Source organism: Schistocerca serialis, chromosome 4 (assembly GCF_023864345.2).
Source record: "Schistocerca serialis cubense isolate TAMUIC-IGC-003099 chromosome 4, iqSchSeri2.2, whole genome shotgun sequence".
Taxonomy (NCBI): domain Eukaryota; kingdom Metazoa; phylum Arthropoda; class Insecta; order Orthoptera; family Acrididae; genus Schistocerca; species Schistocerca serialis.
The window spans coordinates 769,207,782-769,235,072 of NC_064641.1; the positions used below are offsets into that span (position 1 = coordinate 769,207,782).

Here is a 27,291-nt window from a genome sequence, read left to right on the forward strand (position 1 = left end):
CTGCTACAGATGTTGCAATAAAATTCATATGTTTACATTACCACTTCAGTACAAAATTGTGGGATTTATTTCAGAAATTGTGGTGTAAGAATGGTTCAAAAGAGGAAAAGTATATTACACCCCATAATATGATAGAAAGAACTACAAAGAGCCAAAGGAATATACTTACCCACTTGGCATCACAACAAATTGTTGTGAATAATTTAATCTTTCTGTTGCGATCTTTCTGTTCTGTAAATACAGAGGCATATGTGACTGTAAGTCATAAACAGTTTCAAACGTAACTTGATAAGACATACTGTCTCATAGCATAATTCAGGTAGTGCTTTTGCTGCAACAATTTTGAATCCGAGATGCTCTGTTGATAGCACGGACAACAGACACCACATTATTTTGTTCAAAAGACCAGCTTTGGTTTAAAATGTATAATTTATTTGTGGAAGTAGGATGATATGCATTACAGCTCACTGTGAATATATTCTGTCGTTGCTTTGATGTCTTCTTCATGAAATGTTCCACAGTTTGCAGGGTACTGAATCTGTAAGATAAGGATTTCAGTTATTCTTCAAGAAATGAAAATAAGTTAGACTCTCACTAATTGGCCTCAGTAGTATGGCCTCTCGGTATTCTGGCACACATTCAAAAACACATGCACAATTAATTATCATGCATAACAATGCTTACTTAAACAATGCTTTATATACTGTATTTGAAATTGTAGCTTTCTTTACAGTTCGGAATCATGTCTTCTAAAAGGAAACACGTTATGCTAGACCTAAAGCAGAAATTCAGAATTTTAGATGAGTTAAATCGAGGTTCTTCACAGAAAGCCATTGCTGCTGAGTTGGACGAGCGACTATTTATGACATCAAAAAGGAAGATGTTATTCGACAGTACTCAACACAAATAGATAGTGAGTTGGGAAAACGAAAGGTTATGCGAAAGAGTGAGAATGAAGAACTGGATGTAGCTATTTATAGTTGCTTCATACAATAACGCAGTAAAGGAATTCCGTTAGTGGCCCGATTATAAAGGATAAAGCAGCTGCATTTAACAAACAACTTGGCGGCAGTAACTTGTTTGCAGCAAGTGAAGGTCGACTTTCAGACTGGAAAAAACGACATGGCATTCGGCAGCTGACAGTCACAGGGGAAAGTCACTCAACTAATGATAAGGATGCTGATGAGTTTGTAAGCAAGATATGGAAGATAATAGTGGAAGAGGATTTAACTGCTGATGCCTTTTATAATGCTGATGAAACAGGACTCTTTTACAAGATGAACCTTCAAAAACATTAGCTGCCAAGAATGAGAAGGAAGCTCATGGTTACAAACAACAGAAACAGCGTGTAACATTAATGGCGTGTTGTAATGCAAATGGGAGTCATAAACTACCGCTTATGGTGATTGGAAAATTGCAACATCCACGTTGTTTTCAATACGCTGGCATAAATACTCTACCAGTGCAGTACAGAAGAAAGCATGGGTGGACAGACAAATATTCTCTTGGTGGTTCCAGCAGTGAGAAAAGAGCTATAGAAGAAAAAGCTTCCACTGAAAGCTATCCTTATAATTGACAACGCTCCAAGTCATCCTTCAAATGTTTCTCTAACGTCCAATGGCATACAAGCACTCTTTTTCCCACCCAGTGTGGCAGCCCTAATCCAGCCCATGCACCAGGAAATTTTGGAATAAATTAAACATCATTATTGACATTCACTTCTCGTCTTGTTACTGAACGAAAGTGAAAACGACTCTATCGAGACTATGCTGAAGGCGTGGAAAGTAATTAACGTATGTGATGTTATTTTCCAAGCAGCCGAAGCTTGGGATGAAGTGGGGAGCACTACCATAATGAAGGGCTGGAGAAAATTGTGACCATCCATTGACGCCGAGTTGGATCCAGTATTGAGTGACAACAATGAGCCAGTCAATTTGGAATTATAAATTACTTTGTACATTGATATGTTCCACAACCTTCCAGAAGAAGAAAAAATTGATGAACATGTTACTAAGTGGCTGAATGAAGAAACCTGTGATACGGATCAAAACTTAAACAGATGATGAAATAATCAAAAGTGTGCAAGAAAGTAATGATGAAAGTGATGAAGAAGAGGACACAGGAGGGGAGAGCATGAAGATTTCTCAAACTGCTGGTGATGAAGCTGCCAAGGTCTTCCTGGAGTAAATTATGCAACAAGCAGATATATGCAGTACCAATGTAATGCTTGTAAAGCGGTTGCGTGATGAAGCATGCCACCATTGAGTATCATCTTTGTGACAGTTAAAAATTAGGGACATCTTTCATAGTGAGTGATATGACTGTATAATTATGCACAGTATGCACTCAAGCACTAAGTTTTCTTTGAAAATTAGTGTATTTTTGGATTTAATAAAGTATACCCTCTATGTTTTAAAATTGTATCCTTCGGTTTAATAAAGTACAGTACACTATATCCCCTATGTTTTCAAAATAAATAAAAAACAAAATAAATGAATAAAATAAATTTCAGACACTCAATAATCCGGCACTTCCCCTAATCCGACACCCATAAGTGCCAGGAATGGCCGGATTAGTGAGAGTCAGGTGTAGTATTTTATAAGAGAATCAATGTCTTGGCTTTATTGTCCAAATTCTCAGAAAAAATCTCATTCCACAAAGTGCGTAACATCCAGTGCACTTTGATCTATTCACTGTTCATATGATCTTGAGATGCATCCCTGTTTGGTTTTGAACATTTCTGAAAACATTCTAAGTTGATTTCTGAATGGATCTAAGTAGATGTTTGAATGATCACTTTGTGTACGTGATGTCCCTGCCAGGGGAATCCCCATCGCATCTATAAATAGAAAACTTTCCCACAGACAAAAGAGCAAGGGCTATATGAGCTGAGCTGAATACACCCAAACATGTGAATGCCAATTACTGTTTGTTTATGTGGTTGATTTGGTATGCCAATGATAAGTGTTGTTATAATTACTAGTCAAATCCATAGATTCAGACTAGCAGAGTGGAAAGAAACAACTAACAGGAATAACAGGTAAGAAATATTACATATTATCTTCTCAGTGTCTCCAAGAAAATGAAATTTCGACAGAAAATTTTTGCCAGAATGTTGTGCTATGAAGGGCCAGTTGTACAGTTCCCGGTTAGCAGCTGCTTAAGTTCTGTCTTCAGAATAGCGCAGAAAACACATTGTACCAACATGTAATAACAAGTAACTGGAGAATAAACATGGGATAATTGAACTGGTGATTCTGTCAGGGTTAGTGAAGCCAATTAGAAAATAAGTTTTGACAGTGGCAGGAATAGTTACAGAATTAGTGATGTCATTGACAGGCTATTAAATCCTGATTTCAATAAATTTTTAGTAGCCCCACTGAGCATCAATATAGAAATTCATCTATCTGTGTAGCTGCTACAACATCCAGTGAGGACACTGCAACTCAACTGGGACAAGTTCTATAATAGTTACTGCATGATCTGGCTGCCAGGAATGATAAAAGGCCAGTAGGAGCTTACTAAAAGCTTCTTCAGTTTTTACCAGTGTCAGCATTATACAGTGATCTCAATGGATCCTTTAAAAATAAACTGTGAACTTCTTTTGACTATGTTTGTTTCTCTGTTTGGATGTTGCCTGTATCCACTACCACTGGACTTTTTCTTGGGCTTGGATGATGAAAGGTTTTCTTCACAAGACTTTTCAGCATTATCCTCTGATCTACCTGTCAATACTTTTTGAACCATTGTGGAGTGCATGGCAGGGGCACTTTCCTTAATAACACAAGTTAGGGTATCTTCCTGTTCCATTTGCTTATGGAGGGCAGTAAGAATGACAGTTTCAATGCCTCTGTGCTTGCTCTAATTGATGTAATCCTCTCTTCACAATCCTTATGTGAGGAATACATAGGATGATGTGTAGTATATTCCTACATTCTTCACTTGATATTGGTTCTTGAAAGTAGATAGGTAGGTTTTTGTGAGATAGTTGGTGTCTGCCTTGAAGTGTCTGCCAGCAGGTTTTTCAGTATTTTTGTGGAACTCTCCCAAGGGTCAAACAAACCTGTGGTGCTCTCTTTTTTTGGTATACATTCAGTACCCCCCCAGTCATTCCTGTTTGGTTTGGGTCCCCACACTCTTGAGAAATATTCTAACACAGGAAGCACCCCAAATTAAACAGATTAAATCTGAATAAAAAAATATTTTATAACACGGAAATGTGCCTGTGCCATCTCTCATCAGTGTCATTCATCAGTAAAACTGTGCATTTGAGTTCAATCAGTATTTGAAAGATAATGAATCTACAGACAACAGAAGCACAACTTGCTGAAGAAATGTGTGCAAGAGTCATCAATGAGGTTCTGTTTAGAAAAAGACATAAACTTTTTTTTGAAACAATATATGTTAACACTTTCAGAACTTAGAATCATATTTCCCAAAACAGAAGTAGTTGTCTTGTCAGACTTCCTTCTCCTATTTATCATCGAAGTACATATGTGGATTTTCAATGAAGTAATTAAAATACTTATATTGTTTCGAGCAAATTTTTAGCTTTATGCCTTTTAGTACCTGTTGTGACTCTTGTGAAACTTTTACTTTACTTTACTTTACTCTACATGTGGCAAGGGCCTTATTGACCATATGCCTGCTCTATGCCTCTTCCACTTCTGTCTGTGCAATGTGCTGTTTGTCCAGTTGCTGTTGCTGTTCATCCTTGTTGTGTTCTCCCGAATGTTATCCCGCCGTCTGATTCTGGGTCTCCCTCTTCCTCTCGTTCCATCTACTGTTTTGCTGAATGCCGTTCTAGGTAGTCTATTCTCTGTCTTATTTGCTATATGGCCTGCCCAATTTAACCTTCTCCTCTTGATCACTTCAATGACGTTACGGTGTTTGTACAGCCCTCTTAATTCTCCATTTCTTTTTATTCTCCGTTCCATGTTATTTTCGTTGTATACAGGTCCAAAAATTTTCCTTAGTACTTTTCTTTTGAATATTAACAGTTTTCCTTCATCTTTCTTTCTAAACATTAATGTTTCACATCCATATAACATCACAGTTATAATGGCCACTTGATATAAGTGGATTTTGAAGTTACTGCTAAGCGATCTTTTTCTTAGAATTTTGATGAAACTAAAAAGTGTCTTGTTTGCTGTTGCTAAACGGGCATCTACTTCTATATCTGTTCTGTTGTTATTACTAAAACGACTTCCTAGGTAGTTGAAGTGGTCAACAGTCTTGAAATTGAATCCATCTGCAGTCAAAGGTGCATCTTTTCTGGTTTTCTTATTTATAGGCAGGTATTCTGTCTTTTCTTCATTAACATGTAATCCTGTTTTCTCAGCAATTTTGTAGTAATTTTGCATCATTCTGATTGATTCTGTTTTGGAACTACTTATTAGTGCTACATTATCTGCATAGGCAAATCTTGCAATGTTGACATCCAGTAGCTGGATCCCTTGTGGACTGGTTTTAGAAAATTCTCTATTGATCTTCTCTTGGACAAGGTTAAATAAAATAGGTGAAATGGCATCCCCTTGTCTCAGTCCAGTGTACACCTTAAAATATTCAGTTTCTCCTACCGGTGTCTTTATGCAACATAAAGTTTCGTCTGTACACATTTTAACTAATCTGATTAATTTTGATGGTATTTTAAATTCTTTCATTATATTTAGGAGTGTCTGTCAGTGTATGCTATCATAGGCCTTTTTAAAATCTACGAGTAGTATGTGGACATCGACACTGAATTCCCACTTCTCCTCAGTTACTTGTCTTAGGGTGAATAAGTGATCTAGTGTAGACCTGTTTCTGCGGAAACTGCATTGGTAGTCCCCAATCAGTTCTTCTGTTATTGGTATCAGCCTGTTTAATAGGCAGCTTGATGAGATTTTGTAGGTGACACCCAATAAGGCAATTCCTCTGTAGTTATCAAAAACAAGTGGATCATTCTTCTTAAATATGGGGCACACAACTGCAGTTTTCCAATCTGCAGGAATGTTTTCTGTCTTCCAAATTGTTTCTATTAAAGCCTGTATTTCTAATTCCAGTTGTGGGCCTCCATTCTTTAGTAACTGAGCGTATATCTGGTCTTCACCACAAGCCTTTTTACTCTTTAATTTCTTTATTGCTTGCTGTATTTCATTTACTGATGGGATAGTAACTGTATCAGCTGTATCAATTGTACCAGGTTCTCCCAATTTAAAGTAAGAGCGTGGGTCATTGCAGTTGAGAAGTTGTGAAAAGTATGTCTTCCATCTTTTTTGTATGTCACTTTTGTTGGTCAATATTTTCCCATACTAATCCTGTATAAACTACTACTTTTTATTGAATTTCCCAAAGGATTTTTTATATTTGGATACATTTGCCTTGTCCTATGATGATAGAAATCATCCTCCACTTCTCTGGTCATATTGTTGTAGTATTCCCTTTTCTCTTGTCTTAGGGTTCTTTGCATTTCTTGGCCGAGTTTATAGTATCTTTATTTTGATGTTGTATTGTCCCTTTCTTTAATCCATACATTCCTTGTATTTCTTCTTTCCAGTACTTTTTCATTACACTTCATGTTAAACCAAATTTTATTAGGTCGTTTTCTTTTACCTAAGATTTTGGAAGCTGCTTCTTGAATACAGCCCTTCAGTTGTCTCCATCTGCTTTCAACATCCTGTTGTTCTGTATTGGTCAGTCTCGGTTTTGTTAGATTGCTCTCAATTTCTTTTGTAAAATTTTCTTTTGTATTTACTTTCATAAGGTTTCCTATGTTATATCTTGTAATTTCTTCTCTATTTCTATTTACTTTCCTTTTGAGTTTCACTTTCATTTTTGATATGATTAACATGTGGTCCGTGTCACAATCTGATCCCCCTAAAGGTTCTGACATCCTTAATACTGTTTTAGAATCATTTCTTGATAGCTACATGATCTATTTGATTGACTACCTTTCCATATGGTGATATCCATATTCCTAAATGAATGCGTTTATGTTGAAATTTTGTGCTGCTTATTGTGAGAACACATTTAAGTATCTACGCGTGGACATCACTTTGAGAAATGAGATTGAATCCGAACTGAAGAAGAGATTATGGGCGGGAAATGCGTGCTACTTCTCACTGAATAGATTACTTTCATCACGGATATTGTCTAGGAATTTAAAGATTAGAATATACAAAACTACTATTCTACCAGTTATGCTGTATGGGTGTGAGACCTGGTCTCTCACTGTGCAAAATGAAAAGCCGTTACGAGTATTTGAAAACAAAATTTTGAGGAAAATTTTCGGAGCAAAAAGGGATGACATTAGCGGAGAGTGGTGAAAACTGCATAACGAAGCGGTTCACGAACTCTATTCAAGCCCTGACATAATCAGTATTATTAAATCACGTAGGCTACGATGGGTGGGTCACGTAGCTCGAATGGATGAGGACAGGGCAGCGCACAGAGTACTGGTAGGGCACCTAGAAGGAAAATGTCTTGTGGGGAGACTGAGGCATAGATGGGAGGACAATGTGAAGGCTGATTTGAGGAGCCTAGGTATTGAAGGTGAATGGAAGGAAATAGGCCCAAGACAGTGACAGATGGCAAAAATACGTTGCTGCGGTAATGGACTCTCGAATCCGGTATGAACAGTAAGTAAGTAAGTTATTGTGAGACCATTTGTCACTGCAAAGTTTATAACAGTTCATTAATTAAAACTTCTGTGCTGAATTGCCGTGGTCCAAATATAAAACTGCTTCTCCTTCATGACGTTTCGTTGCCTATAGCCCAGAAGTTTTAATTAATGAAGACGTCAGCCGTGAAAGCTTACATGTTATGATTTATAACTGTTGGTCATAATTGTGGGTTAGATGGTATTGTTTCTTCATTGACTTATGGCTTGGTAGTTTACATTTATTTAACTTCAAATATCGATTGTACACAAATACAGAGTTTTACAGACAAACAACATTGCTGGTTGGTAGAACACACATCCCCTTGTTTTAAAATAATTTTTATTCAATTTCAGGCATTTGAGATGGAATACTTCCCTTGATGAGATGTATAAGTGTTTTGCAAGCAGCCCTACCAACAAACTGAAATCTGCCACTTGCTTTGCCTATGGCTGAGAATATCCGATGAACTTGTCTCTTTATTGGTTTATGAGGATGCAACATGTATCTCCAGTGTGTATATCAAGTTTTTTGTGCAAATAAATGTTGAATGCTTTCTCTTTTTTGGGTGACTATTTCTGATTGTAAAGTGAGAGTACAGGTTGTAAGTGATGGGCTTTGGCATCATCACTTATCCTACCAGAAACTACATCAGAATCATCTACATGTTGTAAGCAGTGTCCTAGACAAACATCCCATGAGGAGACTGCTTAGTTGGTAAGTATAGAGGTAACAACTGGAAATACGTGTAAAGGGCAGTGAAATGAAAACAACAAAGATGGAAGAAAGTAATTCAACTGTTTATTATTTCAAAAGTTATTACCACAGCAGTTAATATCTTTATACCACTGTAAGACAGGGTGGTCAGTGCCTTCAAGGAAACATATTTATGGTTACCTACAGAATCATAATTATACCGTCATGCACCTCTTTGTCCAAAGCAAATCGTCAGCTACTAATGTGTTTCTCCAGGGCTCCAAAAATATGAAACTCACATGGGGAGAGATCGGGACTGCATGGAGGATGTGCAAGAGCTTTCCAGCAAAATGTTTGCAGCATACCCTATTAACCTCAGCAATATGTGAGCAGGCATTATCCTGCAACAGAATGATGTCATCTGTGAAGCCACTGCTCACTGACTTTTGGGTACATGGAGCCACAATTAATTAATACACAGTGGTATGTGGATACTGTCCAAAGACTCAAGTGTGCTATCTCGTCCAAACACCAGGAGTGATGACAAATGGCATCATTCTGTTGCAAGATAATGGCTATCACCTGTCAACACTCCAGGTGTTTGGACTTGATGGTGTGCTTCAGTTTTCGGACAGTGTCCACATACCACTGTGTGTTAATTGTGGCTCTGTGTTCCTAAAAGTCAGTGTGCACTGTGTTGATGGATGGCATCATTCTGTTGCAGGCTACTGCCAACTCACATGTTGCAAAGGTTGTTTCAACTACATTGCAGATGTTTCACTGGGAATCCCTTAGACACCATCCATACAATCCCAATCTCTTCTCGTGTGACATCCACATTTTTGTAATTGTGAGATAGACATTCATGGCTGTTGATTTGCTGTGGATGTAGAGATGCATGCCTGGGTACAATCATGCTTCTGGAGGCAACTGCAAACATTTTTCCATGAAGGCACTGCCCATCTTTACTCACAGTGCAGCAAATGTATTAACAGTTATGGCAGGCCCAGATCTGAGGGGGAGGGGGGGGGGGGGGGGAGGGAGGGTCAATCTGGGGTATCTGCCCTGGGTGGCTATGTCAGGTGGTGTCAAATTCACATTCTTGGATAAAAAAAACCTCATTTCACAAAGTGCGTAACACCCAGCGCACTTTGATCTATTGACTCTTCATACGATTTTGAAATGCATCCCTGTTTGGTTTTGAACATTTCTGAAAACATTCTAAGTTGATTTCTGAATCGATCATAAGTAGATGTTTGAATGATCACTTTGTGTACGTGATGTCCCTGCCAGGGGAATCCCCATCGCGTCTATAAATAGAAAACTTTCCCACAGACAAAAGGGCAAGGGCTATATGGGCTGAGCTGAATACACCCAAACATGTGAATGCCAATTACTGTTTGTTTATGTGGTTGATTTGGTATGCCAATGATAAGTGTTGTTATAATTATTAGTGAAATCCATAGATTCAAACTACCAGAGTGGAAAGAAACAATTAACAGGAATAACAGGTAAGAAATATTACATATTATCTTCTCAGTGTCTCCAAGAAAATGAAATTTCGACAGAAAATTTTTGCCAGAATGTTGTGCTATGAAGGGCCAGTTGTACAGTTCCCGGTTAGCAGCCGCTTAAGTTCTGTCTCCGAAATAGTGCAGAAAACTCATTGTACAAACATGTAATAAAAAGTAACTGGAGAATAAACGTGGGATAACTGAACTGGTGATTCTGACAGGGTTAGTGAAGCCAACTAGAAAATAAGTTTTGACAATGGCAGGAATAGTTACAGAATTAGTTATGACAAGATTGTTTTTTAGAATGAGGAAGGAGAGGAAATGGGGACATGACACAAATTATATGTAAGAATATGACGAGTCCAAATTTGTATAAAAATTTCATACTATTGCTACAACTTTTTAATCCCATGCTTAAGAACTGGAGCACGTGAATGAAATGTGAAACTATTTCCTAACATAAAACTTTTTGCTTGTGGTAGGCCTAATAGGCATTTGATGTTGTTATTTCGTGAATTACATTTGGTTGTGTTATGTATGTAAATGAGGCAGATAAAAATGACCGTGTGTGCCAAAACAGTCTCGCTTATTTGGCATGTGTTACTATTACTGCAATATTAGTAAGTCTTATTTTATTTTATCCAGCAGATAGTGATAACAGACGTAATCAAAATGAGAAACCGCAACATTCTTGGGTACTACTCATATTAACAACTTTTTCAGTATCAGTCAAAGACATTTTGATTTTTCATGTAGCAAAACATTTGAAAAACTTTGATGAGGTAATAGATTCTTTCGTAGAAAGGAAAGCTCGCTGTATAAAGCTGTAGCAAGATTAGAGACAAAAAAATGCTGGGACTTAAAGGATTGAAGAAAAGTTTACTGTCTTGCTTGTCTCTTGTCTTTACTGGTTTTATGTTTTTTAATTTTATGTCTTAGTAAAGAGTAAGTTATTATCTAATAAGCAATAAAGAGTGCAAATTTTCTTAGGAGTTCTTATTCTCTTGGTCACAAATAAGCCCACCCAGTATTAATTGTGTGTGTGTTTTTTTAGGGGAGTAGTATGTCAAACCGCCCGACTGGGAGCGGGAGAGGGACAACAGGGCATTTTAATTTTCACTGTCCTGAATATAGATCTGAAGGCTTCCATTACAAAATATACATGCTTGAATTCCACAGAGCAAAATACTGTGCCGTGTGATAGAAGAATGCTGTGTGAAGAGGTGTGGCACTGCACTTTGGCATACTTAAGACCAAATAACATGTCTTACATTTTCTCAAACATATATGTTTTATATATCAAACTCTTCAGAAAGATGTGAGCTACAAAATTAAATATTTTTGAAAAATAGATTTTTTTTTCCTATCTCTAATGCCCTATCTCAAACGCCCAAGGGAGATGGTGGCGTCACTATCAAGTTTTTCCCCTGATTTGGAAATATTGTAGATCTAGGGCTGCATTATGGTGATTACTTTTTAAGTAATAAACAGTTGACTTTCTTTTTTCCAGGTGTTTCATCATTTGTCTGCCCCTTTAATTATTCTGAAAAGGCCCATTTGGTTTTTTATTTAATTTTTGTTATAAGTTTACAAAAATTATGTAAGACTGGCCAGTTAATAAAGAATTATTACTGGAGGTTGGATTTTGGAAACTCACTTTCTAATACTTTTTAAATTTTGATCCTAAGCCATCAGCAACAAATCATTCTGGCATCCTGTGATGAACAATGTTGTGACATATGTAACAAACTGCTGATTCCCTTTGTAGCATTTCACATTCTTTTATTGAGATTAAAAGTTAATGAGAATACTGGATGTAGGTCCAGCTTGAAGATTAAGAGATTGGCACAACAGTGGTTGACTGCATCAGACCAGTTAGATGACACAGAAAAATGAATGACTTACCGGAGCTTTTTTATATTGTAATGAGTACATTTGAACAAAAGGTCAAATAAAGTTTTGGCACATGTTAATGGCTGTTTTTGAATAAGTGTTTTATGCTGGTACAATTTTGTTTCTGTTGTATAATGCTGGTTACTATCTGCAGTGACATGATTAGAAAAACAATTCTGGAGGTATGAAGAAACTTGAAAACACATTGGTACTTTATTTTGATTTTACTTACTGCGCAATCATGACCTTCAACAGCAGCACTGTAAAGCTTCCAGAAAGAATTCCCATTGTTGCTTGACAGGATCCATATGGCAACCATGCTAAAAGACAGTAATAAGCAAATTAAGTTGCAGTACCAGTACCTATTGAATGCAATACTTCTATGATAAGAGTATTACGTCAAGAATGACAGAAACATAAAAATTCCATTCATTACATTGACAATCTATACGTTTCATAATATTGTCATTACTCTATCCTGGATTCTCCACTGTTCCATTCATTGAATTCCTATTTAATAAAAATTCATGAGTAATGATACAGAAGTTCGAAACAGATACAGGCAGTGTTGTAGACATTTGTTCAGTATGTTAAGCGGTTCGAAAGTTTAACTTTAATTATAATCACCCTGTATTAGTTCGCAAATTTACTTCCGGGCTGAAAATAAGATATTCTTATGCTGCACCCACCTAACAACTGGTGCTAACTGTACATTTCCTCGTCAAATGTTCGCTTGTAGTCACGCTTATTTGATTTTGTTACTGTCTCAAAGGAGCCGTTCTGTGAAGGCCTAGTTTCTTTGTGGCTAACTTTTCCTGGTAATTTGCTTTTCTGTTCCCAGAATGAGATATTCACTCTGCAGCAGAGTGTGCACTGATATGAAACTTAATGGTATATTAAAGCTGTGTGCCGGACCGAGACTCGAACTTGGGACCTTTGCCTTTTGCAGGTGAGTGCTCTCCCAAATGAAGTACCCAAGCAAAACTCACGACCTGTCCTCACAGCTTTACTTTTCTGTTAGCATTTAAAATAGAGTCAACATAGTTCATTTTTACACTGTGCACAAAAGCCAATTCTCACACAGTAAACAGCCAACTGCAAACACAAAGTGACATTTGTGGAAATGATTAAACTCAAGCAGTAGTGTCTGCCATCAAGGTCACTTGATTAGAATACAAATGAGGCACTGAGACTCATAAGGGCCTAAACGACACAGCTGTTGAGCCCCCATTTAAGTGAATGTAAGTGAAACCAGTGGTATAACTTTTCATGAATTTTCATATATACACAGTCTGAGCCTACAGCACAGATAAACCTGACTGACCATAAGATCAACAGATTTCAAAAGCATGAATAAATGCTACAATCTCTCAGCTGACGGTGATGTGATTTAGGCCCTTATGATTCTCAGCATCTCAAATGGATCACTGTATTATGAAATTCAGAACTTAATATACTATAACCCATTCAGAAACCCACAAAATAGGTTTACTGTCAGTACAAATTTAACATATACTGATGTCAGATCTAATTTTACTACAGTATGTAGTGAGTGAAGTAGCATATCTGAGGAAAGTGCTATCATCTAGCAGGATTTGTGCTGAGTGAACTGGGATGAAAGTCTTCCACAGTGTGCTACCACCTGGTGGCACTGGCTTAAACTTCTAGTTGAGTGGCAAGGCCTAGCTGTGCACATCTTCAACCTTACATGTTGTTTATCAAATCCCTATGTATTGGTCCAGAAGGATATTACGTAATGCGAGTTGCGCATGTGCAAAAGCACCTTAAAATGTGCACAATTGAAGGTTTGCTTGCGACCTTGATGCCAAGTTTCATGGAATCTAGAGGAGCAGTAGCATGGTAGATTTAAGTGCCATATCTTTCAGATTGCAGCATCTATGCTACATTTAACAGCACTGAAAGAAAAATAACCAATAAATCTGCAAGGTGTCGAAAGTTGGAGTGTTCACATGCTCTCGTGCTCTTACACAGCAGCTGGCACTGACTACTTGGCCATCTAGATTTAATTTTTACACATTTTATTCAAAAACCACTTAAAGTGGCTCCATTAAAGAGACTACAGTGCTATATGTGTCGTATCTGAACTAGTGCTCCATCTCTAGAGACCTTATCATCTACTGGATGTCAAACCCTAATCTTCCTTCCCTCCAGTTAGAATCCAATGAATTAGTCTCTCAAAATTCATTGTGGGAGAAAGACAACAGTAAACTCTATTTCTTATGGATATAATTACCTTAGAGAGTTATCATTTGTAACAGTTTTCACAAACTTCACAAGGAAGCAGGATACAGAAATATGTTTATAAGAAATATCACACAGAACTTCAATATGAAATCAGAAAGGATCTTAGAAATGCATACTAGACTACATTAAAGACAGATGCACATGTGGGTTTCTGAAATGAAACAGCACTCATGCCATCACAATAGTTTTCAAAGAGGGAAATGAGCAAACACATTCATTGGATATGAGAGTTGTTGAGAAATTTGACAAACATACACATGTAAAGATAAATGTTGTAGATCAGCTTTCAAGCTTGTGTTGTTCTCCATAACATAGGAGCAGAGTGTAGTCAGTACACTCCCCCCCCCCCCCCCCCCTTCCTCTCTCTCTCTCTCTCTCTCTCTCTCTCTCTCTCTCATAGTCTTTTGTGATTAATATTTTATTTCTTTTCTTTTTATTCCTCTTCACGGCAAAAATGTCTTATGGTAATCTTCTCATATGTTATTTCAGTAGATACAATCATAGCATCTATCCGTAATGTAGTTATCATAATTTTTTTAAAGTAGAGTATTGTTCAGACCTTTGAAAGACAAACTTAATCATAACTTACCTGGATAATTTAGTGACACCAGGCTTCAAACCCCCTTCTGTTGCAGTATCTCTCTGGTTGACAGTACATATTACATACTCCTCACACTGAGGGTGCCTTGTTGCGTACCAGTAAGCTCTCCAGACTCTCATTGCTGGTTCAATTACGTGACCACTTATTGTGTCTGTAAGTTTGTCTTCAATCTCCTTTGGACTAAGGTGTGATAAGCTGAGACCTTTCGCCTGTCCCAGCTTGAAGACTTCCTGTACATAATTAAGTGAGTTACAGAACATACTCTTAGTCTCATATGGCAGGTATTTACACTTAAGACACTTCATCCTCACTTCCCAAAGGCTATCCATTTGTGTGTACAAAATAACAAAAGCTTTTGCATAGTCATCTAAAGCTGTTCACCATGATCTTCCAACTAACAATGCAAAATGACCTTGTTGTTGTTGTTGTGGTCTTCAGTCCTGAGACTGGTTTGATGCAGCTCTCCATGCTACTCTATCCTGTGCAAGCTTCTTCATCTCCCAGTGATGACCTTATTTTATTAAATAAATTATAGTAAAGTGACTCCCAATAGAAGTACATTGTTAATATAAAACATAATGGAAGCATGATTTTTGCATTGATTATTTGTTGCCACTGGCATGAGTACCTTTTCCATGTTTAACAAACATACAAAAATGAAATCGCACAAGTCTCTTATCCATCTCAAATGATGCAGCAGATGACATGCCACACCTTCCTGCCTCACCAATTTGTTGCACCAGTAAGCCTATGACAATCTCAGTGGCCTGCTCCAATCACTCACCTGGCACCATGTGGTAGTGTGTGTTCAGTTGTGGCCTACAGAAAGGGAATTGCCACAGGCTACATATGTCACTCTTGCAGCTATGATTAATCTGCTCTTGGAACACCTACCACTGTGGGCACATTGCTGGATCATTGTTATGGACTTGGTTTTCGAACTGCATCTGGAACCCCTACTGCTACGCAAGATGACTTTGCTTGGTATCTGAACTTTTCTCTTCGAGCTCTAATGATGTGGCCTCAGTAAGACGTTATTCTGTAATGATTGGTAGACTTTATATAGCCTGAACTTAGAGTGCTCTGTCAACATTGTAGAACATAACTAGCTTTACATTTTCAATTATTGGGTCATGTGGTGTGCATGTTTGTTTATAAATAAAAGATGTGGTTTGATGAGATCCTATAATAATGGTGTTGGTGATTAACAGAGCTATAAATGCGGGTTAACTCCCCACACCAAGGGCTTGAATCAGCATGCAACATCAGAGTGCAAGCACAACAACCAATAAACTTGTTTACCAGTTGTTGCTACTGTCATACCAAGCATATGATCAGACAATGGAGATCAGCAAAAGTACATTCAGCTCTTCCTGCAGTTCGTTGACTTTCAAGGTACTCTATCCAGAGCTGGAACATGCCTTTTTTCTCATATGGTCAAAACATGAACTATTTTCATTGTTGTATAAGTTGTCAGTACTGGTAGATGATTAGTCACCTGTGTCACATGGTTTCAGAGAGGCTTGCAGTTCTCCAATGTGTAATGAGGCAATCTCTAACTTAAGCAGTTTGGGTAGATGACTGACATTGATTAAGTAGAAAGTGCAACTAATATTCTTAATTACCTTTATAAAATTAGAAATGTATAAAATATTATTTAACATGAAAATTAGAATTGAAATCTCAAAACGGAAGAAGGTGCAAAATCAGCAAATAAGTGTCATGATTTGTCATTTTTGGCTTTAACTCAAAAAATGAGGCCAAATTTTCTTAAATCAACAAACTATGTGACAAAATGAATTTCAGCATCCATGAAAAATATCTACTATTTTTTATTTGAGCTCTTTTCATTCACAACCCTTAAAGCAAGATTTTTTTGAACTGTGGGAAAAAGATTTGACCACCACCATGAAACTTCAATAATGCTGTATAGTAGCAATAACAAACATATACCTGAAGATAAGCAACAGCTGGTTTTATGTAAGTTGCTGAGTCAATTTTTAAACCAAATTGTTTCTTAAAAACTGCATTTACGATGCGAGTGAGGGATTCTGATGGTCTTGCAGGATCAAACATCACGGATTTAGGATAGCCTTGCGCCTTAAGAAATCCATTTCCCATGAATTGTGCTGTTGTTAAGTACCTGAAAAACAAAATTTATATATATTTGTCATGAATCAGCAATAGATGTCTTATCTCATAATTTCGCAGATTTTGGGATATAATTGAGGTTGATTTCTCAGATTTCTCAGATCTGTATTTTCATTTTTTTCCAAGTGCAGCAGAAAATTGATTGCAGGATTCCACAGGGAGGGGTTTCGTTTCTTCATGAGGACTTGAAGACACTTGTAGAGGCAACCTTGACTGTCTCACACATGCTTAAATAGTGTTCCTTGAAAAGAACTTCACTTCCCTCCAGGGATTCCCATTTGGGTTCTGAAACATCTCCACAACAGTTTCGCGTTGTTTAAACCTACCAGTAACAAATCTACCAGCCTGCCTCTGAATTACTTCAATATCTCCTTTAATCCTGGTATGGATCCCAAACACTGAAACACTACTCAAGAACAAGTTGCACTAGCATCCTATATGCAGTCTCTTTTGCATGTGAACCATTCTTTTCCAAAAATCTCCCAATAAACTGAAGTCAATCATTCACCTTCCCTACCACAGCCCTCACATCCTCTTTCCATTTCATATCGTTTTGCAACATTACACCCAGATATTTAAATGATGTGACTGTGTCAAGCAGGACACCACTAATTCTGTATCTGAACATTACAGGTTTGTTTTTCCTATTTGTCTGCATTAATGTGCATTTTTCTACATTTAGACCTAGCTGTCAATTCACCACACCAACTAGAAAAGTCATCTTATATCCTCCTACAATCATTTCTCTTTGACACCTTTTCGTACATCACAGCATCATCAACACACAAACACAGACTGCTGCCCACCCTGTACGCAGATCATTTGTGTTTACAATAAATACCAGCAGTCCTATCATAGTTCTGTGTAACACTCCTGAGGATACCCTTGTCTCTGATAAACAGTCACCACCGAGAACAACATACTAGATTCTGTTACTTAAGTGCCTTCAAACCACCCACATATCTGGGAAACTATCCCATATGCTCATTTTCAGAAGAACTAGGATTCAAATCTCCATTCAGCCAATTTTCCTTGGTTTCCTTTAAGACAAATACTGCAATGGTTCCATTAAAAATGATATGTGGCTGATTTCTTACCTCACCCTTCTCCCATTTGAGCATTTGCTCTGTCTCTAATGACTACATTTTCAGTGGGTTGTTGAATCCTAATGTATGCACATGCCCTGCAAACCAGTGAGAAGTGCACAGTGGGGGGGTACTTCACATTGAACTACATAGTAGGGATCCTTCTTGTGTCATTTGTGTGTGGATTGTGGGAAGAATGATTGCTTAGAAGCTGTAGTGGACACCATAATTAGATTAGTCTTGTCCTTGTGGTCTTCGTGGGAGTGATGTATAGAGGGCTGTAGTAAATTCCTAGATTCATAACTTAATTTTTGTTTTTGAAACATGGTACAAAGACTTCTGCAGGACAGGTGGCATATACCTTGAAGTACTTGCCAGCTTAAATTTTTCACAATTTCCGTATGCACTTCTGTGGGCAAAAAAAGAAAAACCATTGGTGACCCCTGGTGCATCTCTTCTTTGCATAGGTTCAGTATTCTCTGTTAGTCCTCTTTGGTACGGTCCCATACACTTGATCAGTATTGTAGGAAATGTTGTGTGACTGTTATATAATAAACCACCTTTGCAGAGCAGTAGCATTTTCCCAGTATCCTAACAATGATCCACCTGATTTACCTACGAGTGAGCCTATGTGTTCATTACATTCTATATCCCTAAATATGTTGCGTCCGGGTATTTGTACGAATTGTCGGTTCCAATTGTTACTCTTTGGTATTGTTGTCATATGATACTATGTTTCTGCTTATTGTGGAGTGTACAATTTTACATTTCTAAACATTTAAATCAAGTTATCAATATTTGGATCACTTTGGATGATTATCTAGATCCGAATAGAGTACTTTGTTACAGACAACTGCATCATCTGTGCAGTGCTGGTTTAAGGAACAAGCAACACATGCCCCTGATTGGGGTGCCAAGCTGAGAGAGGTACCAGATGTGCTACAATTGCAAAATTTCTATGCAGGACATATCACAGTTTGTAGTGGTCACTTGGTGTGTAAAGGTGTGAGGGGCACCAAAGTGCAAGATCTGTGTATACTGCGCACTTCACAATTAGTAGTGAAAACTGACACAGGTGAAAGTGTACAAACATAAAGGAGGGAGTGGAAGGATGCCAAATGATAAGCCTCTATTGCGGAAAAATGTTCTTGAACTGTCCCTGCATCTGTGAGAAGTCTGACTATTAATATAGTCTGTAAGGTCATTAATATACAACATGAGCAACAAGGGCACCAAAAAACTTACCTGAGTCAGTTACTTCTATATCTGTCAATGACTCTCCATCCAAGGTAACAACATGTGTTCTTGCTACCAAGGAATCCCCAGTCCACTTACAAATTTCATTTGGTAGCTCATGTAGTTGCACTTTCATTAATAAATGTTGAAGTTAAGAAGTACTGTGTTTACCTGATTGCCTTGATCATATTTCTCCCTCCATTTGTTCTATTTTACAACATGTGCCGGTATTGCATGCATAACACCCGTGGTCTGTATCGTATGACACAAGAAGATCTAACTACACAATGGAATTCAAACTACACAGCATGCTCAGATAATGCAGTTGTATAAAACTGAGTGAGAGACACAGGCGTAAATCTGAGCAAAGGTCTAACATAAATTGGAACAATAATGACAACAGGCTTGTCTGTCTCCCACACAGTAACATAACTTTAATGTTGCTTTTTGGGTTTATATAATTTGGATGTATTGTAGAAATATGCAGGCAACCATTAGCATTTTTATGGGATATAGTTTTGCACTGCTGGCATTTTTAGTTATTGTCAATAACCAACACAAGTCACTTAAATTATTTGCACTAATTGTATATATTTCTATAATTCATGTTGACCCACAAGATTCCTACTAATAATCAGTAGCAAACTGTACAGATATGCCCGCTAGACTCATATTTTTGAGAAAATATGTTCCAGTTCCAATGTGAAACATCCTGATTTAAGCCCTTCACTGATGAGCTGATGAATTAAAGTAAAATTGCAGTTTTGCCAACAGGTATTACATACCCAAGCTGTTTTAACATAGCTATGAAATGACAGGTTTCAAATCTGGTAGATTTTTGTAGACAAAGGCACACATTTCATTTTATAAAATTTATATGTTTCCTTCCCTTTTCTGTTGACCTTTAGACATTTATTCTTTCAGCAACTTATTGCCAATTTAGGTACCCAAAGTTTTAGTGAATATTGATGATAGAGAAAATTCTATGACATTGTGGAAAGACCGATGTCTGATGTCATTAAGCTAAATATTGCAGCAGATGAAAAACATGGATAAAACTGAATTTAAGCTGTTCACAGAATTCTGCACACCAACATCACTCCACAATCACAGCATCACAAAACTGCTGATATGACCCTATGTCCCAGACTCGCCAATAAAATGTTGTTCACAAAGTATAAAATGTCTCCTGCTATCTTTGGATAAACAATTCAGTTTTGCAACTGCTAATTTTAATAATTTGTGTAAATTATCAATAGTATCTCATTGCTGTCTTGATTTTAGTAACAAAGGAAGAGAAATTAGGGTTTAATACCCTGCCAAAAATGAGGACTCTAGAAATGGAACAAGAAATGCCCAGTACATCAGGCACACTAATTTCAAAGGAACTGTTCTCCCATTTGTGTTAAGTGATTTAAAATATTGTAGAAATCTGTACCTGACTATCCAGGCAGGGATTTGAGCCCCACTGCTCCCAAATGCGAGTCTGCCTTGCCATTGCCCTCAATCAACTTCAGTAATAAAGTTGTTGTGCAGGGAGAAGCCACACAAAAACAAGACTGATGGAAAAAAGTAAGTAAACTGTTTATTATTTCAAAAGTAATCACCATAACTGTTAATAAATTTATCCCACTATGAGACAAGAAGGTCAAACCCTTCATGGAAAATTTTTTTGCTGTTGCTTGCAGAAACATTCAATTGTTGACCTCTTCATCCGAAGCAAATCGATGGCCAAGAATGTTTTTTGTCAGGGCTCTAAAAATATGCAATCACAGGGGGAGATATTGGGACTATTTGGAGGATGTATAAGGTCTTTCCAGGAAGACTTCTGCAGCATAGTCCAAATGCCCCAGCATATTGACCGATGGCATCATTCTGTTGGAGGATAATGGTTGTCCACGTGCTGCCAAGGTTGTTTTGACTGCACTGGAGAAGTTTCACTGCAAAGCCCTTAAGCATCCTCTGTACAATCCTGATCTCTCCCCATGTGATTTCCATATTTTTGGAGCCCTGAAGAAAGACTTTCATGGTCATCAATTTGCTTTGGATGAAGAGGAAGACACCCAGGCACCATCATGATTCAGTAGGCAATTAAGTGTCTTATCTGACAGTGGAATCCATGTATTAACAGTCATGGCAATTACTTTTTAAATAATAAACAGTTTACTTACTTTTTTATATCTATTCCTTACATGCTCCTTATACAAAATGAAATTCTATACATTGTGCTGACTTTTCAATGGCATCAAATGCTTCTTGAGAAACAATAACTCATAAAACTTTTAATTGTGGTGTCTAGATCGCTACAGTTTCTTTACCAAAGGTGATGTGTTTCAACAGCACTTTCCCATCATCTTCAGACCAAATGATAACAGACAAAAAGAAAAATTAGGAAGGTCAGGGTGTTAAAATGTCGGTACTATATTGAATAAAATATATAGAGCATACCAATAGTCATTACTCCAGTAGCTCACTAACTGAGCAGTTGGTGTACTTAATACTGCACAGATGTCACGATTTGTGGTTTCATGGATTGTCCTAATGACTGATTGGTATGTTGTGTGTATTTTATTCTATGTAGGGTAGTTTAACACACTGACCTGTTCTCTTTGTCTCTGAAGTAGAATGTGAAGTTTGACTGGAACTGACTGCTTTATACAGGGTGCCCGAGGAGGAATGGTCAGTATTCAGGAATATAACAGGAAAGGTCATTTGAAGCAGAAAAGTCTAGTAAATACAGGCTCTAAAATGCATACCTTAAGAGGTATGGAACTTTTCATCTACAGTGCCAGTACTGCAAATCAAATCTTTTCCACTGCAAGCTCTTTGCTTTTGATACTTTGAGAGGTAGTAGTAAGGATGAAAACAAGAAAAATGTCCAGTAAATGTGAGCTTTAAAGCATGTATCTTAAGAACCACGAGCACTTGTTAATCTTCACTACTGTGGAACACATCTCTTCTACTGAAAAAATGGTCACAGCTCTTAAAGTATGCTGGCCGGAGTGGCTGAGCGGTTCTAGGTACTACAGTGTGGAACCGCGCGACCGCTACGGTTGCAGGTTCGAATCCTGCCTCGGGGATGGATGTGTGTGATGTCCTTAGGTTAGTTAGGTTTAAGTAGTTCTAAGTTCTAGGGGACTGATGACCTCCGAAGTTAAGCCCCATAGTGCTCAGAGCCATTTGAACCATTTCTTAAAGTATTCACTTTAGAGTCCATGCTGGCTGAACTTTTGTTCTTGTTGTGGTCCATCGTACCACTTCTCAAAGTATGGATAGCAAAGAGATTTATTTCGTGGTACCAGATCTTAACTAACGTAGTTCTTAAGGTAAGTATTTTAGAAACTATGTTTACTAGACTGTTTTGCTTCGAACGACCATTTCTATTGTATCCATGAATACTGACTGTTCCTCTCGGGACATATTGTATAAATAAAGTTTAATGATCTAGACATTATAATAAAACAGTTTTGTACCTGACTGAGATTCACGATTTAGCCAAGTAAAATTTCACAAAGAAAGTAACTGACCTTTTTTGCGTAGAAGGATCTGAAACGTGAGCGATCCACTCAGAGACGTAGGTCGCCAGACTGCGCACCCACCGCTTCCGGAAGCTGGCGTTCTCCAAAGACCTGTATATGCGTTCCGTATCGAGATTTCCGTCTTTGTCGGTGAACAGCCTGAACGTGGCCTCCAGGCCACTGGTCTTCCACAGCGTCTGGCCCAGTTCGGAGCTCATGAAGTGCTCCCAGTAATCGCGGAAAGCTGCCAGCACGGGGGCGAACAGAGAGGGTCTGGCCTCGCTGAGGCCGGCTCCTTCGGCCCTCGGCGCTTCGCCACTGCTGGCGGCCTGCATGAGGGCCGGCAAGAGACCGAGCAGCCCCTGCAGAGGGTTGCCTCCGCCTCGTGGCTGGTCCTGCTGAGTACCTCCGGCCAAGCTGAGGGCGAGGTCCAGCATGCTGCTCCAGTCCACTTGCCCCTGCTGCTGCGGCCTCCGTTCGTCTCGGAGGTCGCGGCCTTGCTTCACGTCATTGTTGTTCTCGTCGCTGTGGCCGGACGTGAACGCGCCGACCAGGTCGGCGATGAGCTGCGGGTCTATGACGCCCGAGTTGGTGCTGTCGCCGTAGGCCTCTTTGCCCGCGGCGCCGGCCAGGGCCGAGCCCACTGTGGCCACGAAGTCCGAGTCCTTGAGCAGGTCTCCCAGCTGTCGACCGCCCCCGCCCTGCATGAAACTCTGCATCATGGCGCCGACGGCGCCCAGAGCCCCGCCGGCGCCGGAGCTGCCCCCCTGGCCTTGCATCTGCTCTTTCAAAAAAGTCTTCGCCATCTCCACGAAGGGGTTCTCCTCCTCCGATGCCGCCAGCAGCGCGGAGGACAGTAAACACAGCACGAGTCGCCACAGCCCGCCCATCTCACTCTGAAGTCTCTCTCGTTAGAACTCACGATAGTTTTTCTCCGCCTTCAGTGCGTCGTTTGCGACATCGCTCGGAGGTGGTGCGCCAGCGTCTGCTCGTCAGCGACGACTGCCGGCGAGGGCGGGTTGGGCCGGAGCCGGCTGTAGCGGTACCTGCTTCCCTCTGGGGAGGGGGAGTGGGGGACCGCACGGATTCCTGAGCAGTGAGGCGAGTGCTGTCAATGACCTGGGCCGCCTCCTCGGGGCGCAGCGGAGCTCTGCTCCGGCCGACAGCTGAGCCGCAGGTAAAAGGACTCCCCCCTCCAGCCGGCTGCCGCGGGCGCGTGTGTGCTCCTCGTATTCGCCGCCTGCAAACGGCACGTTTCCTCATTAACGGCGCGTGGCGATAACCGGCGCCCGTATACTGCCTGCTAGCAGCGATACCGCACTGCGCCTCTGTTGCAGTGTCGTGCGTCATTGTGACCTGCAACATGCGGTCGTGCATTATCCTGTTGAAATTTACGGTTTCGCATGGATCGAATGAGGGGTAGAGCCACGGGTCGCAACACATCTGAAATATAACGTTCACTATTCAAATTGTACCAATGGCACCCCATACCATCACGCCGGGTGATACGCCAGTATGGCGATGACGAATACACGCTTCCAATGTCCGTTCACCGCGATGTCGCCAAACACGGATGCGACCATCATGATTCTGTAAACAGAACCTGGATTCATCCGAAAAAACGACGTTTTGCCATTCGTGCACCCACGTTCGTCATTGAGTATACCATCGCAGGCCCTCCTGTCTGTGATGCAGCGTCAAGGGTAACCGCAGCCATGCTCTCCGAGCTGATAGTCGATGCTGCTCCCAACGTCGTCGAACTGTTCATGCAGATGGTTGTTGTCTTGCAAACGTCCCCATCTGTTGACTCAGGGATCGAGACGTGGCTACACGATCCGTTACAGCCATGCGCATAAGATGCCTGTCATCTCGACTGCTAGTGATACGAGGCCGTTGGGATCCAGCACGGCGTTCCGTATTACCCTCCTGAACCCACAGTTTTCATATTCTGCTAACAGTCATTGGATCTCGACCAACGCGAGCAGCAATGTCGCGATACGATAAACCGCAATCGCGAAAGGCTACAATCCGACTTTTATCAATGTCGGAAACGTGTTGGTACGCATTTCTCCTCCTTACACGAGGCATCACAACAACGTTTCACCAGGCAACGCCGGTCAACTGCTGTTTGTTTATGAGAAATCGGTTGGAAACTTTCCTCATGTCAGCACGTTGTAGGTGTCGCCACAGGCGCAAACCTTGTGTGAATGCTCTGAAAATCTAATCATTTGCATATCACAGCATCTTCTTCCTGTCGCTTAAATTTCGCGTCCGTAGCACGTTATCTTCGTGGTGTAGCAATTTTAATGGGCAGTAGTGTATAATAATGCCAATCCCAAAGAAAGCAGCTGTCGACAGATGTGAAAATTACCGAACTATCAGTTTAATAAGTCAGGGCTGCAAAATACTAATGCGAATTCTTTACAGACGAATGGAAAAACTGGTAGAAGCTGACGTCGGGGAAGATCACTTTGTATTCCCTAGAAATGGAACACGCGAGGCAATACTGACCCTACGACTTATCTTAGAAGATAGTTTATGGAAAGGCAAACCTACGTTTCTAGCATTTGTAGACTTAGAGAAAGCGTTTGACAATGGAATACTCGCTTTCAAATTCTGAAGGTGGCAGGGGTAAAATACAGGGTGCGAAAGGCTATTTACAGTTTGTACAGAAACCAGATGGCAGTTATAAGTTTAGAGGGGGCATGAACGGGAAACAGTGGTTGAGAAGGGGGTGAGACAGATTTGTAGGCTGTCCCCAGTCTTATTCAATCTGTATATTGAGCAAGCAGTAAAGGAAACAAAAGAAAAATTCGGAGTAGCAATTAAAATCCATGGAGAAGAAAAATAACTTTGAGGTTTGCCGATGACCTTGTAATTGTCAGAGACAGCGAGGGACCTGGAAGAGCAGTTGAACGGAATGGACAGTGTCTTGAAAGGAGGGTATAAGATGGACATAAACAAAAGCAAAACGAGGATAATGGAATGTAGTCGAATTAAATCGGGTGATGCTGAGGGAGTTAGATTAGGAAATGAGACACTTAAAGTTCGGCCACACGAGTTTCGGACGCATGAATGGCAGCCACTGTTGCCCGGCTATGTTTGCGCTAATTCTTTCGAGTCACAAATGTTTACAGAGCCACACTATGGCCGCGAAATGGATGAAAGTGAGCTGGTGTAAGTGAGTGCAACACTCCTACATTTGCATTCCACAAGGAAAAAAATAGCATGAAAAAGTGAAAGCGCGCTTGCCGCTCGTTTTCGTTTTATGGCTCCGAACCTCAGTCAACAAACTCTGAGCTCTTGTATGATCGCTTTGTTGTCCGTCGGCCCGTCTGTCTGTCCGTGCGACCGACCCTTTTCCTCAGGAACGTGTAGAGGTATTAAGCTATAATTTATGTCAAATACTAAGGTCTACGGTGCCTTGACGGTGTAAAAGATTAAAGCTTCTACGTTAATGCAATCAAAAGATAATGCATTTCACGTCACATATTTTGACACTCGCAAACTCACTAATCAAAACTTATAGGATACTTCCCTTTGACCTAGAATCATAAAATTTGGCAAGAAGCAAGGTTTCAACTTGAAACTAAAGGAAAAAATCTGAAAATTGTTAATTTGTAATTGTATCACACGAGGAAATTTTTTACTCATTTTATTTATCCGTGAGTCTGCCAGTCTGTCTATATGTTAAGTCTCCTTTTTTCTCAGGAACGGACAGGCAAATAAACTTCAAATATATGTCACATACTAAAGTCTGTAGCCCCTTGGTGGTGTAAAACATTTGATCCCCTAAGTCTACGCAATCAGAGAATACGGTCATTCATGTCATATATTACGCCACCCGCAAAAACACTCATAAAAAATTCAAATGGTTCAAATGGCTCTGAGCACTATGTGACCTAACAGGGGAGGTCATCAGTCCTCTAGAACTACTTAAACCTAACTAACCTAAGGACATCACACACATCCATGCCCGAGGCAGGATTCGAACCTGCGACCGTAACGGTCGCGCGGTTCCAGGCTGAAGCGCGTAGAACCGCTCGGCCACTCCGGCGGGCATCCTCATTAAAATCTGTACTGTACATTCCCTTCACCTAGACACGAAATTTGGCAAGTAAAGGAAAAATAATCGAAAATTATTGATATGTAGTTATATCACATGAAAAATATTTTCTGCCGCTTGTTATCTGACTCTCTGTCTAACCGTCTGTTAAAATCCATTTTTCTCAGGAACTCGTTGATGTATCAAGTTGAAATTTATGTCACATACTAAGGTCTATAGTTTCTTGGCAGTGTCAATAATTTAAGAGTCTATGTCAATGCAATCAAAAGTTACGGCCATTCATGTCACATATTTCGATAATCGCACACTCACTCACACAGTCTATGGTGTTACTTCCCGTTGACCTAGAATCATGAAATTTGACCAGAAGCAAGGCTTCACAGTACAAGCAAAGGAAAAGATCCGAAAATTGTTTAATTGTAATTATACTACAGGAAAAATATCTGTTTGCCATTAGAACCCATATTGCATCCATCATCCGTCAAATGCATGATAGAAAAATATTTCTGCAGGCAAATGTAAATTTTAGGACGTAAATAAAAAAATATTTTACTAAATCTTCTTGTATGTCCGGGCTAGTATCAGGATCCACTGTAGAAGTTTTGATACGGTCTTAGAATTCCCAG

The 27,291-nt window shown here is 39.5% G+C and overlaps 1 protein-coding gene across 1 annotated transcript; it reads right to left on the reverse strand.

The window, feature by feature from the left end:
• Window positions 1–410: 410 nt before the first annotated feature.
• LOC126473324 (uncharacterized) lies at window positions 411–23,732 on the reverse strand. The gene is made up of 5 exons (XM_050100308.1): window positions 22,609–23,732; window positions 16,563–16,752; window positions 14,598–14,839; window positions 11,976–12,063; window positions 411–538 (listed from the first exon to the last, which is right to left on the reverse strand). The coding sequence occupies exons 1-5, from the start codon at window positions 23,487–23,489 to the stop codon at window positions 458–460; spliced, it is 1,482 nt and encodes a 493-aa protein (XP_049956265.1). The 5' UTR covers window positions 23,490–23,732; the 3' UTR covers window positions 411–457.
• Between the last annotated feature and the right edge of the window lie 3,559 nt (window positions 23,733–27,291).

What these genes read in the sequence shown, in the direction of transcription:
- LOC126473324 (XM_050100308.1), bottom strand. Translation starts at nt 23,489, where the DNA reads ATGGGCGGGCTGTGGCGACTCGTGCTGTGTTTACTGTCCTCCGCGCTG. An exon ending in CAGCTGTTGCTTATCTTCAG is followed by an intron (nt 14,840 to 16,562) that starts GTATATGTTTGT and finishes AATTATGTACAG; the next exon opens with GAAGTCTTCAAGCTGGGACA. An exon ending in TTGAAGGTCATGATTGCGCA is followed by an intron (nt 539 to 11,975) that starts GTAAGTAAAATC and finishes CTTATCTTACAG; the next exon opens with ATTCAGTACCCTGCAAACTG.